The 14425-nt window shown below is 46.5% G+C and overlaps 1 protein-coding gene across 3 annotated transcripts in view; it reads right to left on the bottom strand.

Moving 5' to 3' along the window:
- Positions 1-13989, bottom strand: part of FGF14 (fibroblast growth factor 14) — a 415553-nt gene extending 401564 nt beyond the window's left edge. The window contains exons 1-2 of one of the 3 annotated variants that reach the window (XM_080575955.1): positions 13751-13766; positions 13271-13398 (exon numbers count right to left, since the gene is read on the bottom strand). In XM_080575955.1, coding sequence (XP_080432081.1) covers positions 13271-13361 — 91 coding nt within the window. In that variant the 5' untranslated portion in view covers positions 13362-13398; positions 13751-13766. Of the gene's footprint in view, positions 1-13270 lie in introns of all 3 variants that reach the window. The other 2 variants (XM_080575954.1, XM_080575956.1) reach the window with 2 other exon arrangements.
- Positions 13990-14425: the final 436 nt, after the last annotated feature.

The following is a 14425-nucleotide window of genomic DNA, read 5'->3' as shown; positions in this document are numbered from 1 at the left end:
ATTTGAGAAGTATTTGTACTGAAAGTCTTTTACTCTATTTTTAGCTTTACTACTAAAAAGACTTTGACAGATTAGAAGATTTGACTTGATTTCCAAATTTACAGAGTGGTTTCAGAAATCCCATCTCTCTGTAACAAGCACACCTGCTGAATACAGTCCTCCACCATGGTCTGTTTTAAGGCAACAGAAAACTATGCCCCATCATCAAGAGCATTCTACAATTGGTTTTATTGCAGGCAATGCAAACACAATCTCTTTTGATGTTAAATGCAACAGCTTTCTTTGTCACAAAGTACTGACACTTGGGTTTCTTAAGATACGTAATTTGTGAAGAAAGAGTTACACTAAGAAAAAACCTAAGGTTCTCAGGGAATTCATGAAAGGAGAATCCACTGCTTAAATTCAACCTTTTGGTATTTATCATTTAATGCAAGAGTAAACATACCCTTCGGTGCCTCAGAGGAAAGAATTAAGAGATTCCAAGTGCTATACACTGATTTTACTAAAGGTATTTAAAAAAAATGGTTTATGATCTCTAATTCTCATTAATGCAGGCAAAATGCACAAAAATATACCAGTGCATGCTGACAGACTGTAAGCCAGACCCTTTCAACTCACAAACCATGACTGGTTTTAGCCTGTTAAAATATAAAAAACATCAACAATCAGTAAAAAAGATTCTTTACTCACCCTTCTCACAACTATATAAGGAAAGGGAAAGACCGGTAGCCATGTAGGAAGAAATATATATCCTTTTATTAAAAGGAAGATTAAGAAGCACGTGCAGCAGTAACTCAGGGTGGTGTCAAAGGGCTCAGCAAATTGAAGATAAACGTGCAATAAAACAACAGCTTAGTCATTTGACCAATAATGTTGACCAGTTTCGTTGCACATGCACAAACAGATGAAAGGGTAAGGTCAGTGAGTAAGAAGGTGAGTACAAGTCAGTGAAGTGGAAGAGAAAGTTTTCTTTTAGAGACAGAGGAAAACTCTTGACCTTCACCTCTTCCTTACACTGGAACAACATCTTCTGTTTGTCAGGGAAAGGAGAAAGGAGAAATCTGTTGCTTTCCCCAGAAAGACTGAGCCTTCCCTCCTGGCTGGTTCACCCTCCTCAGAAATCCATTATGATTTATTTCTTGTCAACTCAGGTCTCTGCTGTTCAGCCGCCAGACTTTTACTCCAAAGCTGGGTGCTCTGCTCTCTTTTCTTCACCAGCTTTCACAGGGTTAATCAAGAACACATGGAAAGAACTTTCCTAGGTGCTTCTTCCTCAGAGCTAAGATATATCCCTTCCACTTAAGCTTTAATATCCCCTTTGCATGCCTGGGATGGTGACATATGCTGGTATTAGTCCAGGTGTGTTCCCACTCTAAGGCTGGGGGTACAAGTAAATCACCGTACAGGTACAGCTTGCTCTGACTTTCCTTAGTGGAGTCAAAAGGGGTTCTCTAATTCTCTTCGGCTGTGCTTGTACTGTAAATAAAAGTGCTAGACCCCTGGTCACTCATACTTATTATTTACGTCACAGATGTTTTTGGACCACTTCAGCTAGCTTTCTCCACCCAAACCTGCTAGGGATGGCAGTAACTACTAGTAATGTGTATATGAGCCAGCCATAGCCATTTGGGCTTGGATTAATCCATCTTCCTTTTTAATCAAGCAATATAAGCTCAAGCTTAGGCTTCTTGGCAGTTAGGAAGAGCTTAAGGTGGGGGAAGAATATAAATGCCCAAATGAAGGAGTATAGTTCTTTACAATTCTTACAAGCCACCTGATAATAAGATGAGATTGACTCTCCCCTCAGAGTTACTTTAGGATCTCCAGAATAAGCTTCTTTAGGCAGATTTAGGGTGATCTGGTTTGCCTGGATAGCACCTAAAATTCTTGGCCTACTTGGCTGTGCACTTAACAAGCTATTGGAAGAAAAAGTCAAATTAATATTGAACCTGTACTAATGCCTGCAAGTGTGCTGAAATGCCTTTGAAACCTCTTGCTAAAGATAAAATATAGTTAAATGCTTCTGGTGTTGGATACCTCTACAGTTTATATTGCCCATTGCATGGTGTCTGATAAAAAGATTCACAAAGCTGAAGATCCATAGAAGCACACACACCACATTTTAAAAACTGTGCTGTAAATCAGATTTAGGGCGGAAGAAATAACACATTTCCTCTCACCAGCAGATACTGTGGCAACTACACTGATGGTTTAGGGTTAGCTTCATTTACTGGTAGCTTGTTGGCCACCCTCACGACCAGACTCGTGTGCGATCTCTGGTGAGCCCGCAGGTGTTAGCCTGGGCAGCTGGGGCACACGTAGGACACCACATGCCCACGCAGGTTCAGAAAAGTAACGGCTGCCAGGCACGCTCACGCAGACAGACAGCAGACTATCCACATGCCAGCAGGCAGGAGGTACTGGACACTCGGTCTAAGGTCACCCTGGAGGCCGCTCCTTCAGAGCTGTGCAACAACAGATGATAGATTCATGCGAGTGTGGGAATGCCTTTGTTTTATGAAAACAAAGTAGCATTTACAAGGGTATCTCACCTTTGAGATACCTTTAAATGGAATACCTTGAGAGAAGCCAGACTCTTATCAAATATAACTCCTATATGTCCTTGGTAAAGGAATGCTTCTAGAAATAGATGTTTTCCATGAAAATGTCCTTAAATTTCAGGTCTATTTGCTCTTCAATTGATAAGTAGCTTAAAGAATTTCTAAATTCTGTTTGCCTGCAGGACTCTGTCACTAACCTCTCTAAATGTCTACAGATTCCTTTAATCCCTGTATTATTTACTTTATAATTTCTTTTGTCATTCTGGTTTTCCATCTTCCTCTGAGAATAAGTGGGAGAGAGATCATCCCACACTGTTCAAGTATCATCCACACTTTAAAAAAATCTAACCTAATGTACTAACATCGCATTCTGACTTACTTTTGTTTGAACTTCATCAAATTCCACCCCCAAATTCTTAACCTAGATATATATGACTACTCAGTCTTAGTAATTACCTTTTCTCCATCTTCCATCTTAATATTATTAGCAAGTATTCTTTTTGGCAGCCAACTTAAGCCATAATGACTCCAGTTAGTCAATGAAAGGCAAGAAAATGGGCCTCAGCAAGCATAATGAACTCTCATCTTGCCATTTCTCCCAATATTTTGTTAAAAGGTTTTAACCTAACCTGCACAACTTACAATTTACTTCTGCTCTGGTTATAAGGTCCCAGACTGCTATCTCCTTTTTCATTCTGGAGGAAGCTGGCACAACAGGGATAAAATATTTCTGATCCAGCATTTAAGAGGCCATAAAATTAAGTAGATAAATTACCATTCTATTCATCTGTACATCCTTAGGTTCAATTATTTTTTCTCATTGTGCTTACAGTTTTTGTTTTCGTTTTGTTTTGTTTTTAAGAACACCATGTCTAATTAGGCATCTTGAGGAACTGCTTGTATTGTATTTTCCTCAGTGGTGTATGGCAATGTTCAAAATTGATGTGCGTGCTTTGACAGTGCTCAGACAGCCAATGCCTTCTAAGATAATCTTTCTCTGAAAACCTTCAATGAGGAGAGAATATCTTCTGTGGCTCACAAACCTCAGGACTCACCTCCATTTCATGTCAGTTGTACCCCAGATACATCGTTTCTTATAAACTGCAAAGACAAACTGAAATAAGGAAAGACACCAGAACATAAAATCACAATGACTCCATTCCCAGTTCTTTGGCACACATTCCTCCAGCCATGATTAAACTCATTGATTTTACCCAGATAGATATTGCCCAGGAAGCTACAAAAGCTTTTTTTTTCCCTTACACTTCCACAACTCCACAAACATTATCAGGGTTTAAAGTCTAGATATAAAACAAAATACAGGCTTCTTCTTCAAAAAAAAAAAAAAAAGTGTCTTCAACACAAACACTACATAATGACATATTTGCTGTAGAACAATCCTATATTGTTTTTAGGTGCTGTTCCATGGAAAAAAGTGTTAATGATACAAGTTTCAAAGGTGAGAGAACTCATCTTCAACATGTTTCAAATTTTTTTTTGCAAGTAGACAGAGCTCAATACTTCAAGACACAGGCAGAAATAATGCATATAGTCACCTGCTTTGTCACAAATGTCCCTAGTCAGCAGGAACCCTAAAGTATGTGGCACTGAAGTGGCATATTATAATCTTCTCATACAATAACATCTCTGAACTGGACTATCAAAAGTGAACTCAATTAAAGGTGAACAAGGTGAATTAAAGGTGAATCAAAGGTAAGCAGGACCCAGACTACAAGTTCATTCTGTCTGTACCCTGCTGAAGGTATAGACATACATGGCATGTCTTGCACCCGCAAAGGATTTGCAGTTCTCTGGGAACTCTTGGGAGCAGCTTTAGTAGGGTACCACGGTCACAAACTTCTAGGAGACACATGGCACCCATGTGAACAAGCACAGCCAGGCCCCAAAATCTACTCTTGTACCAGGTCAAGTAAGAAGAGGTCAGCAATATTATCCAGAAAATTTTCCTGGAAGCTGAGTTGTCCGGCTTTAACTGCAGAATCCCGTATAAAGCATTTTATCCTCAAACAAGTAATATGCTCAAACAGTCCACAAGACAATAGAAAGGGGTGGCATTTGTTCTTGGGTTTTCTGATTCCTCCTGCTGATTTTACTGTCCTTTCCTAATCAATCACAGTTGCTTTGCTGCCTCTACATTTATGTACTTCTGCTACTGTTCTGCTATTGTAAATTAGCAGCAAGAGGGAAACCAATCATTCATACAGCTCATGTCCAATAAACCAGGATAGTTCATCAGCCTACCCTTCATCCATCATAAATATCTATTACTTCAGTAATAACCTGTAAGATAGCTCTGCTCGCTGCCATTAGCTAATTATTCAAAGTGGAGAGAACTTAAAAACATCAGAAAGAATTATCATTAAGGTCTAATTTTCCTCACAGATCCTAACCCAGAGAGCAGGTGAAAGAACTGAGAGATGCAAGATGCTATTATGGAGGCCACGGTGTCTGTGATGGGCCAAGACCATATTCATGGTTATAAAACAGGTCCCAGTAAAGCCAGGAGATTAGAAGATGTTTTGGGTGCTGGAAGTCTGTATAACCCTGTTTTTTGAGACAGAAAGTCACCTTTACATGGGGACTAAGCATCACTTCTAGGAGGAAATCCCTGGGGGGCACAAGGCTTTACAGATTTTAATGCACCTGTTAATGCCATTTAAAAACATGGATTTTAGTAAAAGCTTAAAGAGTTCAAGCCACAAAATAACACCTGGGTTTTAGATAGCCTAAAGTTAATTCACATCTGAGATCTTGGGCTGATCTCTTAGTGGGATAATCTGTCTCAATCATGCTTAGGTTGTTTCTTGGGGACTATTAGTAGTGCAGGTATCTACGTGCAGTTTCTAGCTGCAAGAATATCTGAACTGTAAAGTGTTTTCTCATACCATGAGACCTATGAATTAATAAGTAGTACTATTAATTTAACTCTTATCAAGATATTCCTGATAGGACAATCTATTTTATCATCTAATGCCATACTAATGATTTCACTGCTTTTTTTAAGCAGTTACCTACTCCATATTTTTTCCGTACCTTTTTCTGTATTTTCCACTATGTTTTGCACTGTTAGTTCCTGGTCATGTCATTCGGTGTCTGTAAATTTACCTATCTTAGCAATGTGTGATATGTGTAGAAAACTACCAGGCAACTGCAGTGCTCTATAATGCACTTCTCTGACAAGAAGTAGAATGGGAAACTGTTACCTGGGAGTTTTGTTTAAATACAGAAGGACATGCTTAGAAATGCATTTACTGAAAGAGTAACAAGTCTGGCAAACTTGTTTTCTTTAAATTAACATTTTCAACTCAAAGCCTCATTAAAGGACAATGAAATTCTTCTAATTTCCTTTGCTAGCATTGCTGAGAACCAAGAGATTTATATGTAAACAGAAGTATCTGATTTTATATGCAAGCTCTCTCTCCTGCTCGAACCATTTAACAGTGGTATAAATTCTAGTTTTCAGTGACACTAGAACTTCTTTAAAAGCTTGTTCAAGGCAGCAATATCCCCCTCAAGAGAAAGGGCTTTGTGAAAACATGCCCTTTGCAGGAGATACTTCTGTATCCCATAGCCTAGAAAATACACAGGAATGGACTCCTTCTGCTGGATGAAAGCAGAAGCGACCTGTCGGTGCTGGACTCCATCTTCCTCACTGCGCTGTGGCTCCGTGAGCTTCTGGGCTGTGGTGAAACCATGGGCAATGCTCTGAAGACACCTCCACACACAACCAAAAACCTCCACTGGCTTCAGCAGGACCACAGAGGCAGATTCCCCATGCAAAGGGATGTGTCAGCTGCTGTTTCATCTTCTTCCTCTAAAGCCAGAGACAACTTACTTCCTCAGCAAAGGCAAGTTACACTGCATGGGAACTGAGATGACAGAAATGCTGAGTATTTTTCTGACCATTCAAGGAAGGAGAAGGCACCATGAGGGAAGTGCTCTTCACCTTACAGATGAGATATCCCTGAAAAATCCCCTGAAAAAAAAAAATACTGAAAATTTCAATAATCAAGAACATGAAGTGACAATAGCAGTGTTAGCTTCTGATTTTCAACACAAGTCAAGCAAAGGAGCACTCACAGAAAGTATAAACCCCTTCACATACCCCTTCCATACATGGTTACTTGGAGCTCACTGCCACACAAAGCTTTTGAAGAACAAAGTAGCAATGCTCTTTGACAAGCTCCTTCATAGGCTAATAAATGCAGAGGCCTGAATAAAGAGATTTCTGATAGTCTGATGATAACTAAAAACTGTGTGGATAGGTTAGGAGAAGGATCAAACACAGATTTGCCTTGTTTGTTTGTTTTTTTGGTTTTTTTTTTTTAACTCCACCTACTGCCCAGCGCTGGAGATAGGATACGTTCAACAGCTGAGCCATTAGTTGCACACAGTCTGCGCCCTCATCCTTTTCTTATCTTTCCAAATGAGAAAGCTGCATGAAAAAAAAATGATGACATGATGAATTTGCAGAGAACAGCAAAGTCTATTCCTGTATGAGACCTTTCTGTAAACTCCTTAAAACAAATCTTTCATATGGGATTACAGCTTATTTTGGATCATTCTTTGACAGTAAAAGCGAAAATAATTTCAGTTAAATTAAAATGTTTAACCCTGGTACAATTCTACTGTCTTCTGAGACCTGGTTAACTTTAGTGCCACCAAAAGATCAAGACAAATAATTTCCAAGATACTACCTTCTGTATGCAAACATTAAACTTGTTCAGTGCAAATCCTTATGCTGTTTCCAGCTAAAAGTAAAATAAGCAGGTGTCAGAATGAAAACACAGGATACGGACATCAAAATTACACCATCAATTTCTGCCACCAACTGAGTGCCATTTATTGTCATTTACCACACACAACTATCCAATATTAACTGCCAAACTATTAAAATTTGTTTATGTTCTACACGATATGTTACCTAGACTAGTCCATTTACTACAGGTGTTATTATTCTGACTTGTGTATTGAATTTTACTACAGATATTATTATTCTGACTTAGTGCTGTCTCATCAGCAACTATTTACTTCTCTTGCTACTACTTAATGGAAGTCCTTATAACAGAGTATGCTACGGACATACAAAGCCTGCATTACATTTATCCATTAAAAGCCTTTCACTTACTGATTCTGGAGGGTTTGCCCTCAAAAAGGTCCTGTTCAAAGACCATGCGTTTCTTATTTGAACAGCAGTTTTGCTGATTATTTACCTTTGGCGCAGAGTATATTCAAAATGACACATCCCTTACATATGTTTTGTTCACTGTGAGTTCAGTCTGTCATGGTGCCAAACACCATCAATTCCCCTTGCAACTATAATTTTCAGTACTTTTGAGTGGTTTAGAACCTCTCAGGATCCACTTTGAGAACATGATAAATAATTTTTGAAATATCCAGTCTGAAGATGAATATACTCCTTTGAGCACTTCATCATGTGGCCTCCAACAAAAATATTTTCCTCGCAGCCACATGGTTTGTTCTGACAGTTGAAACGAAACGTGCTCTGTGCAAGATGCTGGCTCTTTCTCAACTAAAACATGGTCCCAGTCCTGCAAAGTTTATTTCCAGGTACACTGTTTGTCTGTTGAATACAGTCTTTCCATGCAGTGGCAAGTAGCTCTCAGGTACTTTAATTCAAGCCTGTGCTGCACCACAACAGGTTTGGTTTTTTGTTTGTTTGTTCTTTCCCCACAACAGAGATTTTCCAAATTTAAAAGCATTTGGTGTTTTGTTACTCGGTAAGTTGTTTAGTGAACTAGTAATTTGTCTTTAAAAAGCTATCATTCACTGAAACACAGAGAAAAAAAAATTAACAGCATACTTTTGCAGTGTTGGACATGTCTGCAATATTTAACAAGCCAACAAACAAGGCATAGGGCAGTAATAGTGCATTCAAAATCCGAATGGAGATCTTAAACAGAATTAGGTATAGAAATGAACCCAAAATAACGAGACCAGCCCTGACTACCTGAAACCTGCTCTACTAGGACTCAGAACTCACAATCTCATTTGGCTAACTTCTGTGAATATTCAGCACAGTTTAACTTGCACACAACCACTTCATTTGTCCAACCACCTTCTAGACTTGCAGCATCTAACTCTACAATTACAGAGAAATTTCAATAATGACCGCATAAACTACAAAATACCATCCCACGGTTGCTGTAGTGCCCAGCTGCTTCTTTCTTTAATTTTCATCAAGTCCTCTTGAAAAACTGCTTTCCAGTTTCAAGCAGCTCTCTCCTCTCCAAACTACATTTTTACAGACATTTACAGGACGGAAAATCTTTGCAAAGAAAGGGACAAATTCTGAATGTCTAAATCACTCCTTACCTGAATTTGAAGTCAATGGGGATTTTAGCTCAAAATTAATATACTTAACATAATCTAAGCAGGTAAGTGGAATAAACATCACTCTTAAAGGAAAATGGCATACACATAAATATTTAAACCAATTATTTCTGTAAATGCATTTTTCATATTTTCTCCAAGCCTAAGTCATCCTTTGTATATTTGAATTCATTTATAAATGGCCTATCATTAGCAGACATTGAACATTGAGGTATAAGCATTTTATCACAGTAGGGAGATTCATGAGCAGGCATAAATTTCACCCCTTAACAAGTAGAATATGCAATCTAATTTGCTCAACAATAATCAAATTTGTATAAATTCACAAAATGTATTCCATAGAGGACAAAACTTCAGTAGGTGAGATACATGTAAATAGGCAATTTTACATCTGAGTGAGAGAAACACACCGTGGCTCTAATAACAGCACAGGAATTACGGTATTTAGGCAGTCAGAGATGCTTTTCAGACCTACTTGAAAGAAACTCCAAGGACCCAATCCCGCAGCTCTTACTGGGGTCCTTTGCCTTTCGGTGGGAGGTTTGTTTTCCGTGAGTAAGAAACACAGCGGGTGGCCCCATTTTGCTTCAAATTCAGATAATGACTCACACTATATATTTTATGAGCAGGACCCAAGCTGCTGTTTTAAACAGATTCAATCTCGCATGACTATGCTCGGAAACTTTTTCAAGATGATAAGTGACCATGAAGGAGCAGCCTGACTGCTTTATGGGGATTATACGGAGATCCCAGTTTAGACACTGCTCGCATGTCAGATGTTCTTCTTTTTAAATAGGTTTTGTGCTTGAGATTGATCCAGGATTGATACTAACAGAAACTAAATTCCTCTATCAGCAACATATTTATAGTAATGCCAATTTCCATCTACTCTCCTGTCAACACCCCTGACTGAGTTGGAGAGATGCCTCTCCTTGGAGGTAAATGGAGAGGAAACGCGATACATCCTCTGCCTGCTGGGCTGCCACCAGGAGTGAAATGTGATAGTGATGGGGGCATCTCGTGCCCCAGCGAAATAACCCATCTCCCATGGGCAACCTAGCAGCTGTCACCTGGTAAAAAATGTTAGTCACTTCCTGTATTTGCCTTAAAAAACACCCAGGGGTAGTCACCTTCCCCATATCCTCCCAAGCTCCAAATTCTCCTGAAAACTTAGCCATTCCCTAGCAGAACATGCATAGTGCAGAGCCACGGGGGGAAGCCATCAGGATGGCACCTCACCATTACAGGCCCTGTGGTCTCAAGCAATGTTTAACTCTTTCTGAGAAAGTGTTCCTTTAGTCCCACACTTTGAGAAGTCCTCTGTGTGTGACAAGCTGGAGTGGCTGAGTTAGGTGGGAGTAATTACACCCGCAAGTGAGGCCCGGGGAACCTAACACGCTGGAAATATTTTCGTGCTGGGCAGGACGCTGAAGGTACACGGGGCTTCATCACTTTATGCGTTATTAAACTCCAGGAAGAAGACAAAAAAGTCAATCAGTGCCAGCAAAGCCACACCTACGGTTCCTCAAAGTTTTCCTCCTTATGAAGAAACGCAAAGAGGTAAGCAACTGTAGTGCTCACAGGCTGCTCCTCTTTCCAGGATCTGGGATCTGAAACACTGCATTCAGCCAGACACATTTCCACGACAGACAAAACAAAGCCTCCTGCCCCAACCCTGCCGGAGCTCTGACACCTCCCACGGGGCTCCCCATCCTTCCTGCCCCTCTCGCCCTGGCTCCAGACCCTGCTCTGTGCCGGGAACCCCCCCGGGGACAGCAGGGGAGCCCCGGAGGAGGTCAGCACAGGGGGGAGAGGGCTGCAGCCAGCTGCGGGGTGGAAACGCCAAGCAGAGAACACCTGGAAATCCGTTTCTGGAAAGAGACCGGCTGTTGTGAGGGACCCATACAGAAATAAATAAATAAACAAACAAATAAATAAATAAATAAACGGCATCAGGCCGCAAATAACTGAACGAACTGAAATCTCAGCTGCCTAACCTATCCGCTTCTCCCCTCGGCTGGCTCAGCAGCCGCTGCTCGCCCGTGTTTGCAGCCTTTTGGAGTGCGAAGAGCCCCGCCGATCCTAAAAAGTTTTGCGGGCGAAGGAGAGGGGCGGTGGCAGGAAGGGGAGCCTCCCGGGGGCGTCGCGGCCGAGTCGCCCCGCTCTGCTGAGGGCACCGCACAGCAGCTGGAGGTGATTTGTCCCCGGTACCCCAAGACCCCCTTGCCCGGCCCAGCCTCTGCGAGCAGTCGCCGTTCAGCGCTGCCCGGGGCCGGGATCTGGGGACCAGGAGTCTCCTCCTCCGGGGGGGCGATGGGAGAGCGGCTGGACGGGGGCACCGCGACACCGGCCAGAGGGCACCATCCCCGACACCTCCGGGGCCGCCTCTCGGCTTCAGGTGCAGTTTCCCACCAGCCCACCCTTTTGGGGGCCTGGGGGTGTAGAGGGGGAGTGTGACGGCTCTCCACCCCCCCCCCCCCCCCACCCCGGGGCTACGAACTGAAAGGTCTAGAAACCACCTCCGCCCCCAAAACCCTTCCCAGGAGCATCAGCATCGCCTCTCGCTCAGGGCACGGCGGCGCTGGTGCGGGCCTCCCCCGGAGGGCGGCAGCGGGCTCCGTTCCCCCCCCCCCGAAGCCCCCCCACGGCGGTCACGGCCCCTCCGAGCATGGCCGGGGCCGGGTAGGGGCAGGCGCCGTCGTGGGGGGTGCGAGGCTGCCCTTACCCGGAGCGGGGGGCACAGAGCCTGGAAGTTGCCCTCGGCCCTGCGGGGGGGCGTCTCGGTGCAGAGGGAAGGGGCAAGGGAAGCCGGGGGCGGCCTGCGGGAGGCTGCGGCCGCTCCCCAGCCCCCAGCGGGGCATTTCGGCTTCTTTGGTATGCTGAGAAGTGGCTGCTCTTTGCTGCAGCGCCGGGGAGGGAAGGGGGGAGCCGAGCTGGCAAAGCAGGAGCGGGGAGAAGTAGGGGGGCACAAAAAATCCGCCGAGGTGCCCACCGCGACTCCCCGCACCTTTGCGAGCAGGGCAAAGCGGGGTCCGGCCCCCGGCTGGCCGGGGAGCAGAGGGGTGCTGGCTGCCGGGGCTGCTGCTTGGCGGTGTTGGGGTGTCAGAGAGGCGAGGAGAGCCTATGATCTACTACACTGCAGTGCCGGCGTCAGGAGCCTCCTGCTCGGGAGCTGCCACTGCAGGGCAGCCGGCACACGCACACGCAGAGCATCCCTCCCCACGCAGCCCGGGCTCCGGCAGCTCTCGCCTCCCCCGGCACGAAGTGCTTGCAGACAACCCGCCGGCCGGGGGAGCGAGCAGGGAGCAAAAGGGGGGGGACCGGGGCTCGGTGGGGGGTTAGGCAAGGAGGGCCGGTATTTCCCCGAAAAGCCTCCCTCCGAGCCGGGCGCCCGGAGCCGGAGGGATGCAACAGCGGCAGCCGTGACCCCCCGCCCCCCCGGGGCCGGGTGGCCCGGGGCACCCGCATTTACATTTCTTATGTAATGCACCGCAAGTTTCCCCGTCGGAGCCGGGCTGAAGGGAAGCGCATGATGCCGGCAGCGAGGCAGAAATGGAGAAGCACGGCACGGCCCCCGGCGGGTGTGCACGGAGGGGGCATCCCGGAGGAGGCGCAGCCACGCCGGCCGTGCTGCTGCCGCTCGCCTCGGCTGCCGTCTAGGGCACAAACCCCGGGCAAGCGGCCACCCCCGGTCCGTGCCCCCCACACACGCCCCCTCCACATCCCTGGCTTGAAGTCCCGGTGGAGGGGGGGGAGGCGATTAACGCCCCCCCCCCCCTTCCCCATCCGGGGGCGGGGGGTGCCGGGCTCGGCTTGGGCAAAGCCGGACGAGGAGAGTGGGTGTGGAGGGGGCGACTTATGGCGAGCTGAGCACGAAGTGCGGGGCAGGACCGGAGCCCCGGGGCCGCTCGCCCACCGCAGCGGGGCCGGCTCGCACGGGCACGGCGGGGCCGCGCTGCTCGGCCCCGCAGCGGGCGCCCCGCAGGGGCAGTGCCCGGGGGCTCGCCCCCGGGAGCCGGGAGGGTGGGCGCTACCGGCCGCCCCTCGGAAAGGGCAGCGAGAACAAAGTTTCCTCCTCGGAAATAGCGCACGGCAACTAGGAGATGCGGACCGGGCTATAGGGTCGCCTTGGATTATCTTTTTCCTCCGTGGTGACAGGGGCTGAAGCTAATCCGTGCTGCTCCTTGCTTATTCATACACGTATGCACATGCATGTCCGTGCCGGCCTCGTTATATTTCCCCCTTCTCCCCTCAGCAGGATTGCAGATCTACCTCGGCGAGCAACAGACAGGGTAGCATAAAAGAAAAACAACGCAGTGCAATGGATTGCTTACCAGTTTGGTTCTTGTTTTTCTTAAGACTCTTGCCACAAAGACACTGCAGCATATGCGATCCTTTGCTGAAAATGTTCCAAAGAAACCACATTGATTTGGGCGAAAAGCAATCCAGCAGCTTATACACCCTGAGAAAGAAGAGATCCTTGTGGTTGCATAATAATAAATTGAGACCAGTTCTCCTGAAGAGGGGCACCAGTTTTATCATAGAAAAAATGATTATATTCCGATCTTCTCCCAGTTTTTTTTTTTTTTTTCCTCACGTGGTATATTTCTTTGAGACTTTTCAATGGATGCTTTTTTCAGCCAGGCTGAATGGTTATTCCCCCTAGATCAACATTGGATTATAACCAAAAGCGTGGAAAGAGAGAGAGGGAGAGGGAAAAAAATAAATAATAAAAATAAGAAAAATCCCCTTTTTCAGCGCGAAGCCAAACGAAAAGTAAGGTAGCGAAATCCCAGCCGAGGCCAAACCCTCACCGGAGACGCCGGCAAAACGCGGCGGAGAGATCCCCGAGGAGAAAACCATAGCCTGGCACTTGACTGCTAGGAGGATGGGTGGATCCGCAGAACAAAAGCCACGGCAGGATCCATCCTACTGAGCGCCTGCCATTGTGCGGCCCCGCGGCGGGAGAGCGCACCGCCGGCCCCCGGCGAAGCCCGGCTTCTTCTTCGGGCGGAGACACCGCCTGCCGCCCTTCTCCGGGCGCCGACCCCGCCCGCAGCCCCCTCCCCGCCGCCCCCCGGCCCCGCAGGAGGCCGCCGCCGCCGCCGCCCCCCGCCCGCCCGCCGCAGCCTCGGCGCCCAGTCGCCGCCGGGCGCCCGGGGAGGAGGAGCCGCGCTGCCCCCCCGGCCCGCAGCGCCGGCACGTACCCACGTGCGGCAGGGATGGGGGCGAGGGGTCTCCGCCAGGGGTGCCGGGCACCCCGGGGGTGGGTGGGCTTTGTCCCCCCCCCGGGTGGGGTCGTGGTGCTGGGGTTGGGGTGGTAGGGGTGGTTGGCACAGCCGGCAGCATAAATGGGGGTTGGTGGGGGTTGGATGTGGGAGGGGTGATGGGGGGGTTGGGGGTTGCCCCCAAAGGGGAAGGTGCTGTTTTGTGTTTGGGTGGTGCACGGTGGAGGCCTGGGACACTACTGGCGGGCTCAAGCACCACAA

This window comes from Anser brachyrhynchus (assembly GCF_964034855.1).
Source record: "Anser brachyrhynchus genome assembly, chromosome: 1".
Lineage (NCBI taxonomy): Eukaryota > Metazoa > Chordata > Aves > Anseriformes > Anatidae > Anser > Anser brachyrhynchus.
This window is presented reverse-complemented; position numbering and strand designations above follow the sequence as displayed.